Source organism: Antrostomus carolinensis, unplaced genomic scaffold, assembly GCF_000700745.2.
Source record: "Antrostomus carolinensis isolate BGI_N321 unplaced genomic scaffold, ASM70074v2 scaffold177, whole genome shotgun sequence".
In the NCBI taxonomy this organism is placed as follows: Eukaryota; Metazoa; Chordata; class Aves; order Caprimulgiformes; family Caprimulgidae; genus Antrostomus; species Antrostomus carolinensis.
Genome location: NW_010327871.1, coordinates 41,874 through 65,731, shown reverse-complemented (window position 1 = coordinate 65,731; position 23,858 = coordinate 41,874). Strand labels below are relative to the sequence as shown.

Sequence of the window (23,858 nt, the reverse complement as noted above, 5' to 3'; positions counted from 1 at the left end):
CCCATCAGCAAAAAACGCTGCCTTGCTGTAAACACCAGATGCTGGTAGTAACTGTATGTAACATTAAGATGCCTTTAGGGTTTCTCCCAAGTGAATTCAAAATCATGTCAGTTAAATTACTTATAAGATCCTATAATTACTGAGCTCAAGAGAAGCCGAACTGCAGCTTGCACATCTGAAATCTGAGTAGCATCACAGCGCATTGCGTAAATGGAGACTCTCCTTGCTGCCTGGTGCAGGTATTAAGAGGACCTGTGTGTTGTGTCTTTCCCTCGACAGATAACACGGATCCCGCTGAGGGGACCAGGCTGCCACCACTTCCAGTCCTGCAGCCAGTGCCTGCTGGCCCCTGCCTTCATGCAGTGTGGCTGGTGCAGCCAGCAGTGTGTCCGCTCCACCGACTGCCCTGGCCACACCTGGACCCAGGAGACCTGCTTGCCTAGGGTATATGAGGTAAAACAGCAGATTTCTCAGGTTTATCTCTGAGGGAAGAACATGGTCTGCACTCTGCAGGCATTTTCTGGTTATTTTTATGCAGTTATGATAAATGAAGTGTCTGCTCTCCCTGACTTCCCCTTGGCCTCAATGTCCATAAAGCCCCTGGCTGGATGCAGGCTCTCTCCCTGAATGCTGCAGGCTCAGGTGCTCAGGGTAGACAGGTCTGTCTGACCATCCTGGCTTGCCACAGGAGAGCCTTGTGGTAGGGAAGCAACATGGGTCTGAACCAGCCTAGCAGGGCTCTGATGGGAAAGGCCAGTCACAAAAAGGAGCACCCTTCCCCTCAGACCCCTGTCAAAGGGAGGAGGTGGAGGAAAGTGCTTCCCGCCCACAGCTGCCACAGCCTGACCAAAGGAGGGAGGTCTCCAGCACCAGCTCCTTGGCCATCCCCATGCTGGCTCCAGCACTGGAGGTACAGGTGACATTTCCCTCTGGGGAACAGTCCCTCTCCTCACTACCTAAGGTCTGCAACAGAGCTGTCAACCAAAACTCCACCCTGCGGAGACATTTTTTTCCTAATGTCTCTCCCTGGCAGCTTGTTCCCATGGGTCCACTCACCACTGAGGGGGATGAGCCTGTAGCTGCACCCCTCCCTGGGCCAGGGGACAGCCGGAGGCTGCTGCCAGCCGGACAAAGCCCATCAAGGGTGTGTGAGAACGAAACTGCATGGACGAGTAGAGAGTCGGACTGTCGCGTTCCTGTTTTCATTTAGCTATGGTTAACACAGGATTCGTACTGGCTGCCTGTACGTGTAACCGAATCATCCCGTGTGAAGTGTGACAGAGCTGTGAAGGCAGAGGTTTATAGGGCAGTTAACAGACTAGAAAACCAAGGGAAGGACAAGCATAAAACTTTTGGTAGCACTTATATCCATTTACTTTTGTTAGTGAGTTTAAACGACACTGTGTAGTTAAAAATACATTTTCCTTTATGGGCATACAGCTTATAAATGGAGATGAAAATTTGCCATTCTAAACCCTTAGAAAGAAAGGGAGACAAAAGGATTTTTAAAATAAATAATGTATTTCTTCCAACCAGGCAGATTATTTCATGTACAACAACTTGCTGATAATCTAGGAACAAATCTAGGAACACATGTTTACAGGGTTTTTTTTTCTTTTCCATGTTCACCTTTCAGGTACAAAATCTAGGACTAACACAGGCAAAATTCAATAAACAAACAATGAAGCACTGTAGGAATCAAACCCAAATGGATGGAAAAGAAGGGCTGTGAGTGTGTTTGCCTTGCCTTCTATTGCCATTTACATTTGGCAAGGGAGATGTAAAAAAACCTGCTAACACAGAATGTTAATAATTTAGTTTCTCTTTATACAAGAACACATTTATTTTGAAAAAGGCTGTATTAGATTATCAAATAGTCCTTTCTGGCCTGAATTTATATGAGACTGTGAATCACCAATTCAAAGAGATACACTGAGAATTAGTCCTGATGCATTTTTATGCACCTCAGCAGGCCCAAGCTACACACACCTATCCTGCATAACTTGTTTAGTCTTTCCTAGAACTCAAGCACAAGTAGCATCCCTTAATATTTTTCCTTGGCAGAACTTTCCAGCAGTGGCTGTATATTGCCATGCTTCCAAAAAGGTTTCTAAGGCTCTGAACTGCTTAGTTTCTGATTTTCAGAGGTGCTGAGCTCATACGAACAGGGTGGTATTTAAAAGATGGGTAGACAAGGTGCTTAGGGACGTGGTTTAGAAGTGGAATTGGCAGTGTTAGGTTTATGGTTGGACTTGATGATCTTAAAGGTCTGTTCCAACCACTATGATTCTATGATTCTATGATATAACTCTCTTTAACTTAAATTATGAGGGTGCGTGCTCAGTAGTTTAAAGGAGAAAGCATCTGGAGCTCATGCAGAGATGCTTAGACCAAGAGGTGTGTCCCCAAGGCTACACCTCTGCAGTCCCTGTGAAGTCATGGGGAGGACTCATCCAGGAGAGCGTGCCTTGGATGTGGGGCAGTGGGAGCAGGCATGGGGCTGGCTGGGTGTTCCCCTTCCCCATGTGGCTCAGCCCTGCCTGCTCAGCACAAGCTCAGTCTACCCCTGTAATGAATATGGATCTGTGGCACTGATGGATCTTAAAGTGAATCTCGAATTACAGCATGCCCACATTGGTAGAAGTTGCTTCTAGAAGACTTGTAAGGAAAAAAAAATGCAGCTGAGTGCTTAAATCTCTTCGGATTGCTAGCTGTTAAGACAAATTTCATGCTCTACTGGACCATGGCATTTAACATTATTACTGAAAAAAAATATAAACCAGATTATTCATCATCTTCTGATCTGTCTTTAAACCCATATGCATAAAATATGAGAAACAAGCTTGTTTTGTTCCTGACAAACAGAGGATGACCTGCATTGCATAGTATCTGAAATTCAGTTGAAACCCACCCCAGTATTTTGCAGCTTTCAGAGGGACAGATTGCTTGAGATATGTCATACAATCATTTTAACCAGAGGGTTACACAAAGCTTGTCTGAGAATCGAGTCCAACGGACATTAACTAAGTCTCCAACAAAGTTTTCCCAGGTTATTACGCAGAGTGGTGGTGTGTAATGAAAAAAAAAAAAAAAAAAATTTCCCCTCATGAGGGATGACAGAGAAAAAAATGCAGCTTTTTCCCATGGAGTCCTGCAGATCCTTTGTCTCTCTGCCATGCTTTAAGCACTTGTCCCTGGAGCGTGGGTGGCAGGGAACAGCCCTGCACCCCAGCCCAGTGAGGAGCACAGACCTCCAGCTCTGCCCGGGCATCCCCCCAGCACCGGGCAGCACGGCAGGGCTGGTGCCAGGACACGTCCCCACCACAGCCCAGCTGCCACCCCTCGCCTCAGCACCCTACCCCACTCCATCCACCGCCGCTGCCACCAGCCAGGCGTGTTGCGTCTGCCGGGACAGGCGGTGCTAGAGGAAAGCTGGGGAACTCAGAGAAGGTTCCTCAGAGATCACTTGGTGCTGGAACAAATTGTGGGCATCTGCGTGCGACGTTCAGGTCGTGCTGAAAGGTGAACGGCGTAAAAGAAGAAATAAATTGGTCTCCCTGTTGATTCTTTGTTGTGGTTAAAAACCTGACATGGTTTGTTGTTGTTTTTAAAGTAAGTCATTTTAGCTGGCTTTTATCTCAGACATATCAAGAATGTCAGGCCTTCTGCTGCCTGTTTAGGTTGGAGGTTTTGCTGTAAATTTCACATGTGGCCTGTACATGTTCCTGCCTCTTAATTAAAGTGAATGGGCTGTTGAAACCTTAATAAATATATACTTTCTTCCAACAATTTATAAAGTATGTGAGTGGATATTAGCATAATGGCTGTCAACATAAACAAAAGAAAAACACAATACCTTACATTTTTTCAAAAAGAACAGTTAACTTTCTCTCCCTTAACCCAAAGTCTGGAGAGCAGCAGGAGAAGCAGAACATTAGGCCTTGCAAGCAGGACTTACTCCATCTTGTCAGTGGAGTTTCCTTGCTGTAGAGAACTTTCAAATCCTAAATTTCACAGCATTTATAACTGATTTGGGTTTTGCTTACTTTCTGTTACTCCCTGTGTGGTGTAAGCACACAGAAGATGCTTACGTATGCCTCAGTTCAAAGTCCAGGAGGTTTGCTGTTCATTCCTGTCGACTCTCCCAAGAAAAGGTCTGCAAAACGACGTTTGACTTTCAGTAGTTTCGTTGTACAGAACAGGTGGAATAAAAATAAAGAAATTAATAAAAACACTCTGGGGAAATTTCTGTAGAATTCAAATTAAAAAGTATAAGATTTGGTTTATTTTTTATTATCTACTTAAAAGTCTTGCCTCCTAAATTTGCTGGCAGAATGTAGTAAATACTTCCACTCTCCCTCAATTAAGGCATATTGGCTGCTATAAGTCTCTTTTGGCAGATAAGATCACTCAAAACCAGTTAAGTGCCTTCGGTTTTTATTCTATATGGCTTTGTGAAGACTGATTTTAACACCCTTATTTTGCTAACTTATGGATTACATTTCAGACTCTTCAGATGTCATACGTCAATACATTATTGTACAAAACATGAGACATCCTGTACCCCCACAGAGCAATTTCAGTTTCTGCTAGGGTTTTGTTACTCCAAAAATAGATGGTGTGCTGAGATTTTAAGTAGAGTGGAGAACTAGGATCTGAAGTCAATCCAGATTTTGAAGAAAAAAACAAAGAAATCAGGGAAAGTTAAACTTGAGAATAGCAGAGACTCCACGGGATACAGTACTGCTCCACACTCTTGGCTGCAGTGATGTGTCTCAAGAGGCTGTGCAAGCATCACTCCTTTTTTATGGGATTTGTGCAAAAATACTGTTCCTGCATAGGTTCCCTTCTCTTTGCTCATTGAGAGCTGATTCAAAGCTGATTAAAACAGAAAAGATTCCCACTAGCTTCAGTGCATTTTAGTTCAGACTCTTTGTCTGGTTTCTAATGGGGGCAATAAATTTCCCCATATAGAATATATGGTATAATTCTTTCGAAGTATTCTTCAGCTGCCTTTCTATCTACAATAATTCATTTATGAGAAGTCTTGAAGTATAACTACAAGAGAGTTGAAAAGAAATCTGATGTCTTACTGGATTTCCGGATGAAATAATAGCCAAGTATCTCTCAAACACTTGCCTTTCAGCTTGAAAATTAATTCAGGTCCTTTGAAAGGCACATCTGTATTGCATTTTAGGGGCAAAATTACTATCACTAAAGTATTAAGTCTAAGACATTTAGGCACTGTGACCACAAGTATAAATTTAGTTTTTCATTCTCTGTTGTTTGTCCAGTGATACTGCTATGTTTGCAAAATTATGCCGTATTGTTAAAAGTCCCCATAAACCCAAAACCAGTATCTTTTTTTTCTTTCTTTTTTACTGGTGGTACTAACCAATACTTTTACTGAGTTTTGTAAGACTTCTATAGTGTTCCTACATTTTTTCCCACCATTGTTATATTTTACAGGACAATTTACAATATACAGAAAGAAAAAAAAAAACACATTTCCTTTGTAGATTGTCTCTGTGTTTCTGAGGGGTGGTTTATTTTTAACTTGGAATTAGAGGTGACCAAATGTAAAAGATTTAAGGAAAGAATAGCAGAAGTCACGTTAACTTTATCACAGCCAACTCGATGTCGGATTATGGTGTCTTTGAAGCTACTTCACTTTCATCAAACTGACAAAAAATGGTCATTTTGGGGCTTTTTTATGTTCAGCATTCAGCTTCTAACAAAATAAGTACATTGTATGTTTAACATGCCAGAAATAAGATGTGAAAGACAAGAACGACAGGATTTAAAAGACTGTTACAATGCACAGCTTGTTCAGTGCCCCTAAACACTATCCTTTCAAGCTTTCTAGTATAGGTTTTGTTATTTATTGCTACTGTCAGAGAAAGCTCATAATGTGACAAATGAAAGGTGAAGAACAATTAAGATGAATGGTAGGACGTAGTCTACCAGAAGAAATACTTTTCTAAAATTATTCCTTTGCACATTCTGTAACTCTATTTGAAGTTCAAGAAAACCTCATGTAACTAACACAATATTTTTTTACAGATTTTCCCGAGCAGTGCTCCCTTAGAAGGTGGAACAAAACTGACACTGTGTGGATGGGACTTTGGATTCAGCAAAAATAATAGATTTGAATTAAAAAATACAGTAGTCCATATTGGAGGAAAAGTTTGTGCTCTGGCAGCAAAATTTAGCAACAAAAACAAGTAAGAAACCTAAAATATTAATTTCCTTTTATACAGGTGTTCTGTATGTGGTATGGATTTTTTTACAATATAAACATTCAGTCTTTAAGTTTCATCTCTGATTCTGAAATTTCAAACAGGAGACAATTCTTTGGTTTGATATGCTCCCCAATAAAAGGTGCTTGTAATCAAGATCAAATAAATCTAGTTAATGGTGATAGCTCCTGCAGCAGCTTTTTCTGGTTTGTCTGTGAAATGCTGTTCAACATCTGTGGGAGCTGGCAATATGAAACTGTTCAAAGGTTTGAAAAGGGGGCAGGTTCCTTTGGCCAGGATCCTGCTGGACTCTTATGTCACCTCCATCTTCCTGATCTGTGAAGCTGCTGGAGAGAAATATGAGAAGATGCAGGTATTTTGTCATCCAGAGGCTTGTGACCCTCAGATGCACCTCTCCTCCTCCTCCTCAGAAATAGGTATTTGATTCAGTAGAATAATGGCTTAAGTTTAAGACAGAGGTTATTCTGGCTGTTACCTTGAAAAAATAGGAAGTTCAATGAATATCCTCTCTCAGTTCAAAACATATGACTATCTAATGCCAAAGCAATGTGCAAATCATGGCATGGCTTCCCTATTCATATATACAGCAGCAAAGAGGTCACCCTCCAGAACTATTGAGCATTCTCTTAACTGCTACTCTGAACAGGCTTAATGCAAAAAAAAAAAAGGATTTAAGGAGATTAGCTCATATATGAGACTGTGTAAAGACAACATAATACATTGACACATGCTGCCACAGAAGTTAAAATTTAATTTTTGGTGATATTTAAATTTACACAACAAATGTGTATATGATGCATTTTTTCTAAACCTGTTGTCTGCCAAAATTTGGCACTAAAGGAAAATTCCAAAAAACAACTCAGCCATTGAATGGGAGGTATTTGTTTCCTCTAGCATGCTTCTTTTTTTGGTGAAATATATTTGGTATACTAAAATTATTTTATCTGGCCAAGTATAAACACCGCAGTGTTTGTATTTAGTATTAAAGAAGGTGACCACAGTTCTTTTAGCTGTTCTTTCTGAAATGTTCCTGGCGCGCATAGGTTGATGATTTGTTTAGTATGGATCCTGCATTATTACGAGTTTGATGTGGTTCTATTTTAATGCAAAAAATAAAGCCAGAAAAAATAGTGTAATCCCATGTTTTTCCTTGTTTTCCAAAGGCTGGAATGCACAGTTCCTGCTGCAAAAAATCCAAGTTTTAATATATCCAGTAGTGTTTCTGTTGGACATGGCAAAACACTATTCAATACATTTTCATACGTGGTAAGCACTGTGAACTTTATTCAATGTTAACTGGAAGAAGACTCCTCATGAGTCCAATCCAGTATGGTAATTCTATATTCCTGTTTGTTTTATTATTACTTCATGGAAATGCTAATAAATGTTTTTAAGATTCTTCCTCTTCACATTTTGAAAATAATTTAACAATCCACTGTTCTTATTTTTACCTCCTCTCAGAATCCTGTAATAACAAGTATCTCTCCCACCTATGGCCCCAAATCTGGAGGAACATTGCTAACTGTAGCTGGAAAATACCTAAACAGTGGAAAATCCAGAAGGATTTTTGTTGGTGAGAAACCATGCACCTTGAAAAGGTAATATACTTACTAAAAAGTTATGATTTTCAATACTGAAATGGCTTGATTACAGTGTCTTGGAGTAAAAACCAAAAAAAAGCCACAAACATGCATTGGTCTCCTGTCCTCGTGTTACATATTGGAGAATTAACACTGTAATAAGCATTTAGTTCTGGATTACATCCTGACTTCAGGATGTCTGAAAGGTTCCTAGAAGGGACTACAGTTCCCTAGAAGACATGTTTATTCTGTAATACCTTCATTAACCTCATTAAAAGGTTGCATAAAGAAGTAGCAAATCAGCTTCTAATGGACTAGAAGCTGCCCATTTCACATCATTTTTGTCACTTCGACTCCCACACACTCAGCCCTCTCTCTTGTATTAGCAAGAGCTGCTGTTCATGCAGCAGCTCCCAGTGAATGTCCAGTGCGTGCAGGTTACTTTTTCCTACTGGTTTGATCAGTGGAAACCTGAGCAGCGTGGGAATGTGTATCCCATGCAGAGGAGCAGCTATTTCTGCACTGCTATCAGTGAACAGCCTCCAAACCAGAGGCAGCAACAGTTGGGAACTTTTCCTGCTATATATAAAATTGTTTTGAGGATTAATACAGAATTTCTTGTGTCTCTGTACTGGATCCAGTAGGAGCTCAGTCAAGAATCTTTGACATGCTCTGTGTGGAAATGCCTTCAATCCCAGCTGAATATGAATGTTAAATTCAAGCACAGATTCTCTGCTATGGGCAGACAAGCATTCTGTATTTGGTGGACATTCTACCATGGTGCAAATCTTGGTCCTGTTTTCAAGTACAGCAGGGTGGCTCCAAATTTGTCACCTCTGCAGTCAAGGGCAGAATCTGGTCCACTGTGTTCCAGGAACCAGATGTCCAGCAGTTCCTCTAAATTTTGAGCCTCTCTGAATGATTATGAAAGTTGTATTCGTGAAACATCACACGTGGGGAGAACGTGAGGAAGCAATAGCCTATTAGTCAACATCAGACTCGAAGTCAGGAGAGCTAATTTTTATTCTTCAATGCTAAATGATTTATTGTATGCTCTTGATCAAATCAGCTAAGTCTGACTAAATTGAGAAAGGGATTTAGGTATTCAAGTCTGATATTTAATCACTACCAAGACCTTCAACACTTCTGTTCAGTGGCTACTTAATAGTTTAGGGTGGCATTTATTGATGTCATCATCTCAGCTGGTCAACTAATGGACAAATATAAAAACCTTTTGAGAATGATTCATCTGATCCATTTGAGACATCTACTGTGGGGATGAGATGACAGCCAGCTCAGAGGCAGATGTCTGCTTTGGCCAGGTATCAAACCATAGTTGAGGCTTATGCAGTAAGCATCTGCAGCACCCCTCTTTCTCACCAGCTAAGTTGTCTGGAAACTTCTACACAGGTCTTAGCCAATTTCTCAGGGCAGGTATTTCTCTACCTAAACTGGTATCTCTCCCTAGTTCTGAGGGCAGCTAGATCAAAGGTTTTGGGGTTTTTTTGCCTTTAAAAGATGGTAAAAAGCTCCCAGGTGCATCTGAATGAATCACTAACCCCTACAGCACACAGTGAACCCCAACTTCCTGGAAAGCTTCAGAAGTAGCAGCAAATGCCCCTTTTATCTAATTTGGAAACAATCTCTCACAACCTTTGAGAACGGACTCACCTGAAGGGCTCCTGAATGTGTTTGGCCCAAATTACTGAAACCATCTGGTAGAGTTACATTTGCTCTTCTCCAATCAGTTGTTAACCTTGCCTCTGATGTGCCCTGCTTCCTGAGGCCACACTTCATGTGCTTCAAGCTTCAGGATCCTTCACCCCTCCACTGCCCACTCACCAACTCAGCTCAGTGTAGGAGGAGGACTTCCAGGGCCAAGCATGAGAGAGCAAGGGAAGGGTGAATATCCCAGAAACTCTGCTGCTGTGCTGAATTCAGCCACCTTCTCCTCCTTTCTCCTTGCATTCTGCTTGCCCCTCAGCAGCACTTGTGGTCAGCAGGTGCCCCCAGGGCAGGACATATCTGACATACTGGTACATCCACCACCAGCACCTTTTCTTGAAGTTTTTAACACAGAGTAAATCCTGGGGATTTGAAAGAGAAAGACATTATCCCTTGGTTACAGCAGAACAAGTCATGCTGCTTAAACCTGGAGCACGCTGTCCTTTCCCAGGCTGGAAGCTGCCTTTGCAAGGGGCAGGGGCTGATCTGGCTGTTGCCAATGCTGGGGAAACACGCCTGGCAAGGTGCGAGGCAATGAAATTAAGATGAGTCTTGAACCTAAGCAGTGGTGTTGCTGTTTCTATCTCACACCATTCTTATTTGTTGCATTATGATCATCCAGTGTGGGAATCAATGACATTTTTTTACAAGCAGATCCTTAAGTGGGGTTGGGGTTCACTAAGGGACACCATTTTAAACTGACTACATGTTTTGTAAAGCTGGCAAGCAAGCCCTTTTCTGTCCTTCCAGTGTATCAGCAAGCACTGTGGAGTGCTACACTCCAGCACAGCAAATTCCCCAGGAATATCGTGTGAGGATGGGAATCGATGAAGCTATTCGAGATGCGAGCGGTCATTTCACGTACAGAGGAGACCCTGTTGTTTTAAAAATTCATCCAGCCAAATCTTTTCTTAGGTGAGTAAAAGTTTCTTATAGAAATCAGAAAAGTAATGAATGAAAGAAGAACAGCTACACTGTGCAGCAATCTATCAAAAGAAATTGCATTTTTATCTCTATCTGCCATGCCAATTGCTTCTATTATGGTGCAGTTGCAGAGGGCAGATCATTTCCTTTCAGAGGTGAAGGAGAGGGGGGAAGGGTGCCTCTTTTCTTTATGTGATTTAACTCCTAGCTGCTGCTGAGCGTACCTGTGATGTCGTGCTGAGATACCTACTGTACAGCTAAGTGTGTCTCCTATACTGTGCCTGGACATTACACTGATTAGTGAGAAAAATCATTTAATGTGACAAGTCAGCGCTACTCAGGAGAGCAAATGGATTTTAAAACAGTCTAAATCCAGCGCTACATAAATATTATGAATATATATGTATGGTAGTATGTGTGTGCTTTTAAGTGACATATTTATGGTCTCAGTAGCTCTAATCCAAGCCATCTGCCTTTGCCAAAAAAATGTCAGCATTAAAAAATGCACCTTTTTCAGCACCACTGAAAGCAGTAAGTTAAGTTAGCAAATGCTGAGTACAAGTATAAACCCTTCTTTAAAATGTACACATTTGTTTTATATCCTGGCATGCCACAATTTTTATTTTTCTTTTCTCATATTTGGTTATTTGTTAGAGCAAGTGTAAAATTTCTTTTCCAGAAAAATAATGTCACTGCTCAGAGCTATGTATTTGCATTCACCTCATATATCCCTAATTTTGGTGTTGTGTTGTCATTTACTCTAGAATATAATTTGTAACTAAGATTACCATAGCAGCTGTGTCATTATCCAACTCATCTTTTTTTTTTTTTTTTAATTTTTAATTTTTCCTAGTGGTGGAAGTACCATCACAGCTCAGGGAATCAACTTGAACTCAGTGTGTTTTCCTGAGATGGTGATTACTGTACCTAAACTTGGAATGAACTTCTCTGTGGTGAGTCAGTCTTGGAGAAGACAATCTGTTATCTTGTCATCTTCATGTGGTGAATGACATAGAATTTTTAGTCAAAATACTTTGATTTTTGCTTTGAAATTCTGGGGCTTCCACTGACATTTTGGTGTTTTCTGAAAAACCCAACAACATATTTGAAATTAAGCTGGGGAGAGAACAACAGTTTCCAAGGAACCTCTTGCAAAGAAATAAGGCTTTTGTAGTATCTGATAACAAGATTTTTATATTTCAAATTAACAATGCAAATTCAGTGACTAAACACAGAACAGTGCAACACAGGTGTGTCAGATTACGCGTCAAGTTCAAGTGCTACCGTGATAGGTAGGAAATATATTCCAATGGTGACTGTGGATATAAAAGGAAAATTGAACAAGCATCAAAGAAAGAGGAAAAGTAAGTATGCAAAATCAGAAGTAAGTATTATTTTGAAGAACTGATTGCCAATTTACCTATTGGGGCAAATCTTCCCCAGTAGAGTCCTTCACCTGGGGAGGAATAACCTCATGCACCAGTACAGGTTAGGAGCTGACCTGCTGGAGAGGAGCTCTGTGGAAAGGGACCTGGGTGTGCTGGTGGGCAGCAGGCTGGCCATGAGCCAGCAGTGTGCCCTTGTGGCCAGGAAGGCCAACAGTGTCCTGGGGTGCATTAAAAAGAGTGTGGCCAACAGGTTGAGGGAGGTTCTCCACCCCCTCTACTCTGCCCTGGTGAGGCCACATCTGGACTACTGCGTCCAGTTCTGGGCTCCTCAGTTCAAGACAGACAGGGATCTTCTGGAAAGAGTCCAGTGGAGGGCCGCAGAGGTGATTAGGGGCCTGGAACATCTCCCATATGAGAAGAGGCTGAGAGAGCTGGGACTCTTCAGCCTGGAGAACAGAAGACTGAGAGGGGATCTTATCAATGTCTATAAATACCTGAAGTGCAGGGGCCAAATGGATGGGGCCAGGGTCTTTTCAGTAGTACCCTGTGACAGGACAAGGGGCAATGAGGAAAAACTGGAACACCAAAGTTCCATACAAACCTAAGAAAAAACTTCCTTACTGTGAGGGTGACAGAGCACTGGAACAGGCTGCCCAGAGAGGTTGTGGAGTCTTCATCTCTGGAGATGTTCAAAACGCACCTGGACACTTTCCTGTGCAGCCTGTTGTAGGGAACCTGCTTTGCCAGGGGGGTTGGACTGGATGATCTCCTGAGGTCCCTTCCAATCCCTACGATTCTGTGATCTTTCCTAACTTACCAAAGTTCAGCAACTAAGTTTTAAGAGAGGTTTAGGCTTTTGCAGTTGGGTATCTCTGCATGAACAGAGGGTCAGTCAGGGATCTGAGCCTTCTTTTGTTACCTGAGTTGATAAGACAGAGTGTCTAAATCTAAATAAGATGATCAGATATGACTATGTGATCTACTTTATTTTTTATAAGGCAAAGATGACATTTATTGGCTAGTTGTACTGAAACTGTTTCTTGTAAGCTTTTGCCCACACATTTATGTTGCACCTCCAACATTTTCTTATCCTGTAAGGTTTATTTAGCCTAATTGAAGTAAATTAGCCTACACTCTTTATGACATGCTATGCTACTGCTCATATTCTCAGCTTATTTCTAATGATAATCATACACTATTTCCTGTATTGAATTCTAAATATTAGACCTAGGTTTTAAATGGTATGTCTGCAAATTTGCAGTCTTTTATAGCCTCAAGGTCATAATATTCTTCATTATCCTAATTTGTATAACATTATGAGTGTCGGGACCTGAATTTCAGCTGGATATAATCGTGGCTTGTAATTTAATGGGTTCAGATTTTGATCTGAAAATCAGTGCCTTTGCAATGAAAGACAGTGCTCAGTGTTATCAAAAAGACATTTTACCCATGAGTCTGAAAGCAAAACATTTCAGTGAAATCAACCAAACTCAAAATTTCTTAGGTTTTAAGTAATGTGGGCATGATTATTTTTAAGTACAAAAGATTCCCCAAGAAAAGATCACAGAATCACAGAATGGTTTGGGTTGGAAGGGACCTTAAAGATCACCTAGTTCTAAGCCCCCTGCTATCAGCAGGGACACCTTCCACTAGACCAGGTTCCTCAAAGCCCCATCCAGCCTGGCCTTCAACACTTCCAGGGAGGGGGCATCTACAACTTCCTTGGGCAACCTGTTCCAGTGTCTCACCTCCCTCATAGTCAAGAATTTCTTCCTAATATCTAATCTAAATGTACCCTCTTTCAGCTTAAAGCCATTACGCCTTGTTCTGTCATTAACTGCCCTTATGAAAAGTCCCTCCCCAGCTTTCTTGTAGGTCCCCTTCAGGTCCTGGAAGGCCACGATAAGATCTCCCAGGAGCCTTCTCTTTTCCAGGCTGAACAGCCCCAACTCTCTCAGCCTGTCCTCACAGGAGAGGTGCTCCAGCCCTCGGATCATCCTGGTGGCCTCCTCTGGACTTGTTCTAACTGGTCCCTGTCTCTCTTGTGTTGGGGGCTCCAAAACTGGACGCAGTACTCCAGCTGGGGCCTTACAAGAGCAGAGTACAGGGGGAGAATCACCTCCCTCCACCTGCTGGTCAAGCTTCTTTTGATGCAGCCCGGGAGAAAAGATCATTGTTTAAATCAGACCTTAGATTTTGCTTTGTATGGATTTGAGTGGTCTTTCTTTTGAAGTAAAGATAATTTACTTGCTTTCTCTGTTCCCCTGTGAGAATATACAATATTGCTTCTCTTTAGGCCCTGATTCTACGTACCTTGCTTGTCAAATATTTGGCATATCCTCAGAAATTGAACAGATTTTAAAGAATCTGAACTTTTAAAGAACTAAATTCACTGTCCAGAAGTGACTGGGAGCTACAGACAATGATCACTGTAGTGTTTACTCTCTTCCCCAAATATCGGGGAGCAATCTTTCCTTTGAATAGTGGTTTGCTGCCATCCTGCCTTTTAACCTGCTATTGAAAAAAGACATGGACGTAGACAGTCAGAATTATCTCCCTTATTCTTTTTCTTTCCATACCTTGCAGTGCACATGATATTTGCCAACACACAAGAAGAGGCAGGTCTGACCCTCCTTTTCCATCAGGATATCTGTCCCCTACCACTGCTGATGTCTAAGAATCTGCCCCAGTGTAAAAGCAGCTGTTCACAAGTTCATTCTCCCTGCACAAAGGCTGGAATATACCCTCAAAGAGATTATAATCCAGAGTGTTTTATACTCTGACACTGCCCATGTAATATGTTTTGCTCTACTGAAATTAAAGGCTTCTGGCACTTGGTGGCTTTCCCTGCCTCTGCAGCAGCCCAGCTCTGCGTGCCATTTGTTCTGCCGCTGGTCTCTAACTCAAGCTTATTTCTGAAGGAAGGATATTTGTTCTCAAGGAGAAGGGGAAGATTTATAACTGGCAAAACAAGATTGCAGTGTGTAACTGAGGAAATTGCTGGCGGAGAATGCCTATGGCTGCAGCCTGTCCCATCCTGCGCTGGAGATTCTGGGCCCTATGCATGAGCAATATGCCAAAAAAACAAAATTTCATTCAGTTATTACCAAAATAAACAACAATGAGGAACTCTTTCTAGCATGGATCCAAAACACTTCATTGACCAGCTATCCCATTTATAAAGGAGAAAAGAGGTTGTGTTCCTGAACAGACCAAACCCAGACAAACAGTACAATACAAAACAAAATGATCGAGAAGTCCTATAGCTGAGGTTATATATCTTTTTGCTTCCTTAATCTGGGAGAGGAGAGCTAACTGAGTCATTTTTTAATTGTTATTTAAGTAATTTTTCTTTTCAGTTTTCTCTCACCAGCCTCCACCAAGAAGCTGCTTTTGTCAGCATTCAGAAACTCTGACTCTTGGGAAAACCAAAGCCAGCACTGAAACACATCCCACAGAATCAAAGGAACGTACAGCTGGGAGGGACCACAAAGACCTAGCCTGGCCCACTTCCCTGCGGCAGGAGCAAATGTGGCCAGACCACTGCCTAATAGATATTTGTCCAGGCTGTTATTAAAGCTCCCTGTGAAAGAGATTTCACAACCTTGCTTAAACAAGCTTTGGAGAGAGCTGCTCTACCTGCTTACCGAGTGGTTTGGAAAGAGTTCTTTCTAATAATTAACCCAAATCCTAGCTGCTAATTAGCTATCTTCTTTTTTAACCCTTAGTGGACACAAACAACAGATTACTGGTCTCTCCTGCTAATTTTATGTATTTGCACTACCTTGTGATACAACCTTTCTCTTTCCAATTAAAACAAACCAAAACATTCCAAATTCTCCTGATAAGTGTTGTTTCCTAGAGCTCTGCTCATTCTTTCTGCCACATCCCATACCCTCTCCATTTGCCTAAAACTGGTGGTGCTCGATTTAAAAGAGGTCTCACCTTTTCCTGTCACCTATCTGTCCTTATGAAGCCCTTAATTCACTCCCTTAGGCTTAATTGTGGCCTATAGCCCTGATGGAGTCGCAGTGGGAGCAGAGGGTCACTTTTGTGAGTAGCAGGGGCTGTTGAGGATGTTCTGCATCCCAAAGGCTCAAGGAGCAGAGACAGCTCACATGCCCTGGGGTGTTTGCTCTTCTCTGCTTGTTTCTTTCTATCCTGGTGGAAGAGATGAGTGGTACAACTGGTACAAGAATTTTTTCTGGAACAACCCCATAAGAAATGCAGTTTCACTGAGACTGAAAAGTTTTGGGTGCAATATGTCAGCCCCCTATAGAAGAAACATTTAAGTTGAGCTTTTCAGCTTTCATATTTGAAGTTCACTCTTTTTTAAACTTTTTCTTCTTTAAGGCAAAAATGACTTGCTTCAACTTTATCATTTTCATTTCATATTTACTTAAATTTCCTTAAAATTATTCAATACTATGTTCACACTAGTTGTTTTTATATTACGTTCTGTGTTAACACTATCAAAATAATACATTTTGCCTTCTTTGAATCTGGTATTTCAACGAGTGGAAAAAATGTCCTAGAGCTATTGAACCATATGTTTCAATACTTGCAATGTGGGGTTTTTTAAAATTTCTATTTCATGAGTTCTTTTGACCATTTGTTCTGACTAGGAATAAAAAATATTAATTTAGGCAGTGCTGCATAAATTCCCAACAGCTCTAGATAATGCATAAGGGTACACAAACCCTCTCACTTCTGCTCACATGTTCAGTTCCTCTGTGAGGTGCACAAGGAGGGAAGCAGCTCGTTCCTTCCTTTCACTTTGCATTGTACCTGTAAAAACCTTTGCACAGTTTGGAATGGTGTTTGATCAGGGGCCTGTTTCCAAAATAAGTGTCCTCTAACGTCTGCTATAAGTTGTGCTATATGATTCTTCTGCTTCTGAAGCACATGAGACCAATATTTTGCTTTGAAAACCTGTACTTTGTATTGATTCTGCAATAGTGAAGAAGTGGTCATTCATGGTTCCTTTGCTGTAGCATCTTTAATATTAACTAATTTGGATATATATTCCCACTGCTTAAGTTCTTCTAACCATTAATGTCCCAAGATATGCAAGGTTGAAAAATTTGGGAGAAGCACCTTTTAATGCACGACCTTCAACAACTGACCCTGTAGCTATGCAAGATCATCTCTTTCCACAGACTTTTAATTATCTCTCCAGTAAGTAGTCTCTTGAATGATCTTTAGCATTTCTTAATTGCTCCCTGCTAGATGCTATTTCCTGATGTATTAGAGGAGAATTTTTAAATACTCTGAAGTTCCTTCAATGTTTACAAGTCCATGAAAAATCCATGCTCATAATACTTATCAAAAATGCCTAGAATTCACCTGCAAGCGTCTACCTTAGATTTATTAAATAATGATAGAAGAAATTTCCTGGAAACTGTGGATGGTAAGCATGTGATTATTGAAGATATTCCTGACTACCTGTCCAAAGACACTTAGGGTTGGAGCCTCTATCTATGTTGACTCTGTGGCATAAAGCTGCCACAGAAGCCCAGCAAGGAGTTTCCTTCACAGAGGGGAACCATTGGCCTTTCTTTCTGTGCTGAATCTGCATCTCATGCATATATCCTGTCAAGGAAAGCCTGCAGCAAGGGGTGTCAGGGAAAAGCGCACGCTGTGAAATCATGGGGGTGCTAGGGTTGTGTGATGCTAGCAGCTATATTGACCATCCCAAGCCCAGGGAGGAATTTAGATTCCCAGACAGTGTTGGTCATGTTGTGCAAAGGACTGTCAGACCCAGGAGGAAGAGAGGTTTTACTCTACCTTCTGGTCCAATGATCTGATAGACTGGAAGTATCATCTCCCATACCTTCATCCAAGAAGACAACTAGAATAAAAATGCTACCAATCTATTAGCACCATTCATTGCACTACCTGAAGTGGCAGCTAAAGTCAGTGAGTTCTCTGAAAAATATTCAAGATATCCTTCTTGAGTGCCTATGCTCCGTTTCTCACCTACACAGAAAAGCCTTCTGAATGAGCTTTCCTCAAGTTGGACCTGAATTTTCATTTCTTTCTATTGAGAAATCATCCTTTGGCAAAGATGGTTGGAGAGTCTCCCAGTCTGCTTTTAACCTCATTCATCTCTCCTTCCTCACTGGAACTCTAAAATTTTACTTTTTATGAAAGGAAAAATTGTCCTTTTTCTCCCTTCTGACTGCTACAGATGCTGTAATACACATCCAATTGCCCCTTTCTTATCTGGGTCAGCTGCTGGGAGCTCAGACATCCTCCCTCATACTTTTCCTGTTGTTCTATCAGATGAAAAAATATTGAATTGGGCACCAAAGTTCAGATTCTGTAGGTCAGGTTTGAATTAATTGCCTCAAGGGTCATATTTTACAAATGAAACAAGAATACATACCTTTAAGTGATGAGTCATATGCATTGTGCAATGGATTATTATTATTCCCTCTGGGGTATAGTATTTACTTATGCTTGTGAAATGTTCTATAATTTTTACATCTTTTCTTCCTTATTGTCTTCAGTTGTAGATTATAGTCACAAGAAGAATGTGGGCTTAGCTTTTAAAGTGAATGGACTTTAAAGCCTAATTAAATAAAAGTTAAAGGTGCTGGGTGATAGGCAGTATCTTAATTGAGAAGGCAATAGATTGAATTAGGGTTTTTTTCTTATAGATCCTCAATCCAATATTTCTTGAAAACTAAACCATCATATTCTTCAATTGCTAAAACCAATTTCAAGGTAAAAATGTCATGTCAAATCATGTACCAATAAGGGCATTGCAAATAAGATTTTTCTTGACCTTACCAATCAGTCACATTGCATCCCCTCCAAAGAGTATTATTAGATTTTTATCATTTTCTGAAAGCTTCCTCTTCAGAGACTAGCCTGATAAAGTAAAGTATCTGATTCTAATAGATAGCCACAAACAAAGTTATGAATACCACTGCTATTCATTTAAGGGACATCACTACTCTACAGTAGATAAAAAGTCTAATGAATTTACATTAATCAGATAAATATAATGATTACCTAGGACATATTTGGTTTTATAATTATATATATTTTAGGTTTGTTTTTTTTTTTTAGAATTGACACAATATGATAGATATCTTTATATGTATTCATATATCATGGAAAAGTATGGCTTGATCATAAATTATACTAATGATCCATCTTACTGTTACCGTACTGATTCAAATGGATTTCTAGATCCATGTGATATAACAAAGCCTGAGATATGGTAAATGGTGTATAACAAGGTATTCAAAAGAGAAAGAACAGTCTAATATTGTAAACAAATGGAGCAAAATTCTGCCTTGTCTTGTGTCCCACAGATTACCTTGTTGTCATGGGGGATGCATAAATATTTCTGAATTTCTGCTAGGAATCTAAAGGGGCTGTTAGTTACACAGGTGCAAGTCCAATTAACATCACCGAGAGCTGCACCAAGTTATTCAACTGAGTGCAGAACTCGCAGCTCACAGATATGTAACCCTTGTAGCAGAGCTCTAGTACTCTGTTTCAGAGCCTTGAAAATGTTTCCCTTGGCAGATTCAAGATTTTACATTAGGCACAGAAACATGATAAGAAAAAGTGCTGATTTGTAGATAGCTAATTTAATCCCACTTTTCAAGCTAATGCAAGTATATAACTGATAGACCTAGCACAGTTTTGTCATTGATTTGGAACACAGCAAAATTATATTGCATTAATTTAGCATATTAGAGACAATAGATACTAATTTCACAGCTCCTTTGGGCAGTGCATTATAATGAGAACCAATTTAATTTGAAAAACGAAACAGGAAAATATTTTTTTTTGGCCTTCTCTAGATGCACAAAGGTATTCAGCAGCACTGTTGGTTTTCCAGGGAAATTTCTTATAGAACAAATGTAAGAGTTATGATGACTGGGAGATAAATCCCATTCTTACTTGGCCACATGTCAGACACTCTATTTATGAAAAAAAAAAAAAAAAAAAAAAAAAAAGAAAGTGTAATCTCTGCTGTCAGGGCACAGTGTATAGGGAACTACTTATAGAAGGTTTATACAGTTAAATACTTCTGTGGAGGTAAAGCAACTCTGTTTGTGCCAGAAGTCCTTCAACCATATCCACAGTAGGCAGCATGAAAGGGAGGCACAGTGAAGGGAGGACATGACCCAATCACAAACAAGCCCCTCTGCAGTTTGCGTGATGCTGCCCAGCACCCACTGTGCCTCCCATCGATGCTTGCGGATGTGCTGTTGACATTATAATCAAATTAGTCATGTAGAAACCTTCACAGTCAAGAGAGAGAAGTCGACCCTTCTAGAGCACCGTTAATCTAATTAAAGCTGTTGTCTAAAACAGATCAGCTGAATCCCGCTCTAGGTGAGCCTGTTTCCTTCTGTTGACTGTAAATGGAGTTTAGAAAACTAATTCCAATACAGGTGTCTGGATGCAGGCTGGATGAATCCCATCCACAAGAATTCACGTTATCCCTGCAAACTGCCTAAACCCAGATCAGGATGCCTGCAAACCCCTGCTGCCCTTGCTTGCAACACAGCAATCCTTTTAGGAAGGACCTGGATCTGTCATGTCTGTCTCATCAGTCCCGTGTCAAGGCAGTATGGGATAGAGGGAAGCAGCCTAGCTAGACATTTCATACTGGATCACACTCCCCCAGCACAAAGCATGCTCTCACAGGTCTTCTAAATTATAGGGTGAACTAGCAGCTTTCCTCAAGGAAGCACATCTAGAGCAGGCCCTCATGAGGAATAACAGCAGAAGGAGAGGCAAGCATGGCTTCACACCTGTTTCAGTTAGAACAGGCATGAAGCCTGAAACTTCTGTTTCAGTCAGATTCATTGGCCCTATTTTTACCGTCTCCTCTTGTCCCTTGCTATTGCTTTGGTAGTGTAAAAGGAAGAGAAATCCATGTGGCAGTCCTTCGGGCATAGGCTGGATAAACTGAATTATGGCTGCTTTGTGTCCCAGTACAGCTCAGTACATCAGGATAGCCTCCTGATGGTCCTTGGCTTTGGAAATAATTTTCCATTAATTATCTGCAAAATATTTACTTTAAAAGTGCTGTGAACAATCAGGCCAGGAAGCTTGTTTACTTGAACATTTCCTCAACAAGAGCGCAAACACCATTGACGTGAAGTTTTTATACTTTTCTCCCGTCTCTAAATAAACGCGGTGTAGCACTGATCAGGATTTCACTTTGCTTAAAGAAGAACAAGACCTCTGGTGTTTATTTTTTCAATATATGTGTATTGTTAAAGAACAGTTACATTCATCAGTAACTTCCTATGCACGTATTTACTCCATTTACCTCTTTCTTTCTTTCTTTCTTACAGGCATGTAGCCACCGCTCTAGCTCAGAGATAATCTGCTGTAAAACTCCTTCACTGAAAGCCTTCAATCTCCAACCACCCTTTGTAACCGCAGTGTTCTTTGTTTTTGATGGTGTCAGCTCTTTGTACTTTGATTTTGATTATGTAAATAATCCTGTATTTAAGCATTTTGAAAAGCCAGTGTTCATCTCAAGAGGCAACCAAAACGTTCTGGAAATTAAGGTAAGAAATGTTGAAATAAGTTTTTCAATTATTCACAAGCTCACATCAGCAATTTAGGCTTTCCTCATCCTTGCGGGAGGACCTCACTGCATCAGCTTCTGGTTGCAAGGGCTGTGTCACCAGTTCAGGATTAAACATGGCCAGCAGCCCAGAACCTAAAGTGTGCAGTCTGCACCCAGTTCTCAGCTCTTGTTGTCACATGATTTTGTGTCCTTCCTCATGAAAGATGTGGAGTTACCTTTAGAAAGTGGCCTAGCACTTTGGCTCTCTAGATCTGAGGGAAACTCTGGCCTGTGCACAAAGTCACTCATGAGGATCAATCACTGCTGTAGCCTAAATATTTACGGACCCATGAAAAATGCAAAGTTGATGCTGAGCATCTGCTAAAAGAGCACTGAGGACAGCATACATGGCACTGAGAAACATGTCTTAGGAATTCAGGACCCTCGCAGGCAGTCTGCTCTGTGTTAGAGTGATACGGAGAAAGTTAAATCCATTTTGTGAGAGTGCAAGTTGTTGAAAAATAGTGCTTTTCTGAGTTAGAATATCAAACTGAAACAATATAAATACAGATTTTCTAATTTACAGTGAATGTTTATGAAAATTCATTATTATGTACATGTAATTTATCTAGAATATCTATAATTTATACATAATATAATCTATAAAAAATACTTTACAGAAGAGAATCAGCCTTAATGCTGGAGTGATCTCTTTGTGTAGCTCCTCCACAGCTCTGTAAGCCAAAACTCTTTTCACCTATGACAGTCATGAAATCTTGAAGCCCTAGGGTCTTTGACTCCAAGATGGTCCAGTGGGCCATCACCTGAGTTGCAAGATATCAGAGAGTTACTTCAGGGCTTCTGTCAGCTATGATGGGTTCCAGTCAAACTTTCTGAATATTGATCTGTCTCCACAAAGTGTTTTGTACAAATTCCAAACAATAATCCATCTGATTTTAATTTTTTTATTTTGTTTTTCTGCTTGGAACTTTTGGCCATAAAATCACCCCTTCCTCAATGCAGAGCAATTCTCCTGTTCAGTTATGAAGAAACGCTAGAAAGCGTTCTGGTATATGGGTCAGTGGAGAGCTGGGAATATATAGCTGTCGCATGGCTCAGTGCCTCTGTGCAGTGACAGCAGTGTTTTCCAGTATTTTCCAGTCATGCATATCAACCAATTGGAAAGAAGACTAATTTGAGAAGAATCATAGAATAACTTAGATTGGAAAGAACATCTGTAGGTCTTCATAGTCTAATTCCCTTGCTCAAAACAGGGCTACATTAAAAATTAGGTCAGGTTCCCTATGGCCTTGTCTAGATGAGTTTTGAAAACCTCCAAGAATGGAGATTTTACAGCTTTAAAAAACCCAGCTCCACTAGCCCTGCTTTGTGCATCCTGTGCTTCAGCTCCCTTCCTATCTCAGTTTGTCAGTAACTCTCTTGTTCTGTGGGGTTCGAAATTTGACACAGTTCTCCAGGTGTGCTCTCACAAGTGATGAGCAGAGGAAAACAATCATCTTCAATCTACTGGCTTTGCTGATGCTAAAGTACGTTGTGAGCCTTCATCACTACAATGGCACACTGCTGCCACGTTTCACTTCACCTCGTTCCACAAGGACCACAAGTCCTTTTCTGTAGAGTGTCTTTCTGCCTTGATGTCTCTAGCCTGTCCTGGTGCGTGGGATTATTCCATCCCAGGTGCAGGACTTTCCATCCGTCTTTGTTGAATTTATGAGGTTCCTGCAGGCCCACTCCTCCAGCTTGCCACAGTCACTCTGAGCAGTGGTATTGCCCTCCAATATCTCAGTCATTTTCCTAAATTTGTTAGAATCTGAAAGCAGAAGGATGGTGCATCCTGTCTCTTTGTCCAGGTTGTTGATAGAGATTTTAAGCAGTATTGGTCCCAGTATCAGCCATTGAGGACTGCCACTTGTTAGACTTCTAACCTTTGAGCTGATAGCCAGTCAGGTTTTCACCAACCTTATGGTCCGCCTATCCAGTCCATGTCATCCCAATTTTTTTTCAATTGGAGGAGAGATTGTGTTGCAAACCTTGCTAAAATCAAGGTAAACATTGTCCAGTGCTTGCCCTTCATCTACAGAACTAGGCAGCTCCTATAGAAGGCAATTGAGCTGCTCAGGCAAATCCACCTTTAGGAACCTATGCTGGCTGTTTTCAATTGTGTTCTTGTCCTTCCTCTGCCTGGAAAAGCTTCCATGAGGACATGGTACATAATCTTCTTGAACCTTTTATTCTCCCTTAAGAAGTCCCTAGTGCTATTTATTGCTGGGAAGAAGCCATTCAGATGAGAAAGTCTGGCTGAGGACTGTCACACTGACAACTGACCAAAGTCACAATTTTGTAGCATTGATGTCACCTGTAGTCATGGCACACAAGGCAGATGTCTACCCAAGGCTACTGCCCCGAT

General features: G+C 40.9%; 1 protein-coding gene across 1 annotated transcript in view; it reads left to right on the top strand.

Moving 5' to 3' along the window:
* MET (MET proto-oncogene, receptor tyrosine kinase) overlaps positions 1 to 23,858 on the top strand; it is a 55,546-nt gene that overhangs the window by 14,517 nt on the left and 17,171 nt on the right. The window contains exons 4-10 of the mRNA XM_010172021.2: positions 280 to 453; positions 6,064 to 6,224; positions 7,424 to 7,526; positions 7,722 to 7,858; positions 10,316 to 10,480; positions 11,343 to 11,442; positions 21,210 to 21,428. Of these exons, the coding sequence (XP_010170323.2) occupies positions 280 to 453; positions 6,064 to 6,224; positions 7,424 to 7,526; positions 7,722 to 7,858; positions 10,316 to 10,480; positions 11,343 to 11,442; positions 21,210 to 21,428 (1,059 nt within the window). The remainder of the gene's footprint in view (positions 1 to 279; positions 454 to 6,063; positions 6,225 to 7,423; positions 7,527 to 7,721; positions 7,859 to 10,315; positions 10,481 to 11,342; positions 11,443 to 21,209; positions 21,429 to 23,858) is intronic.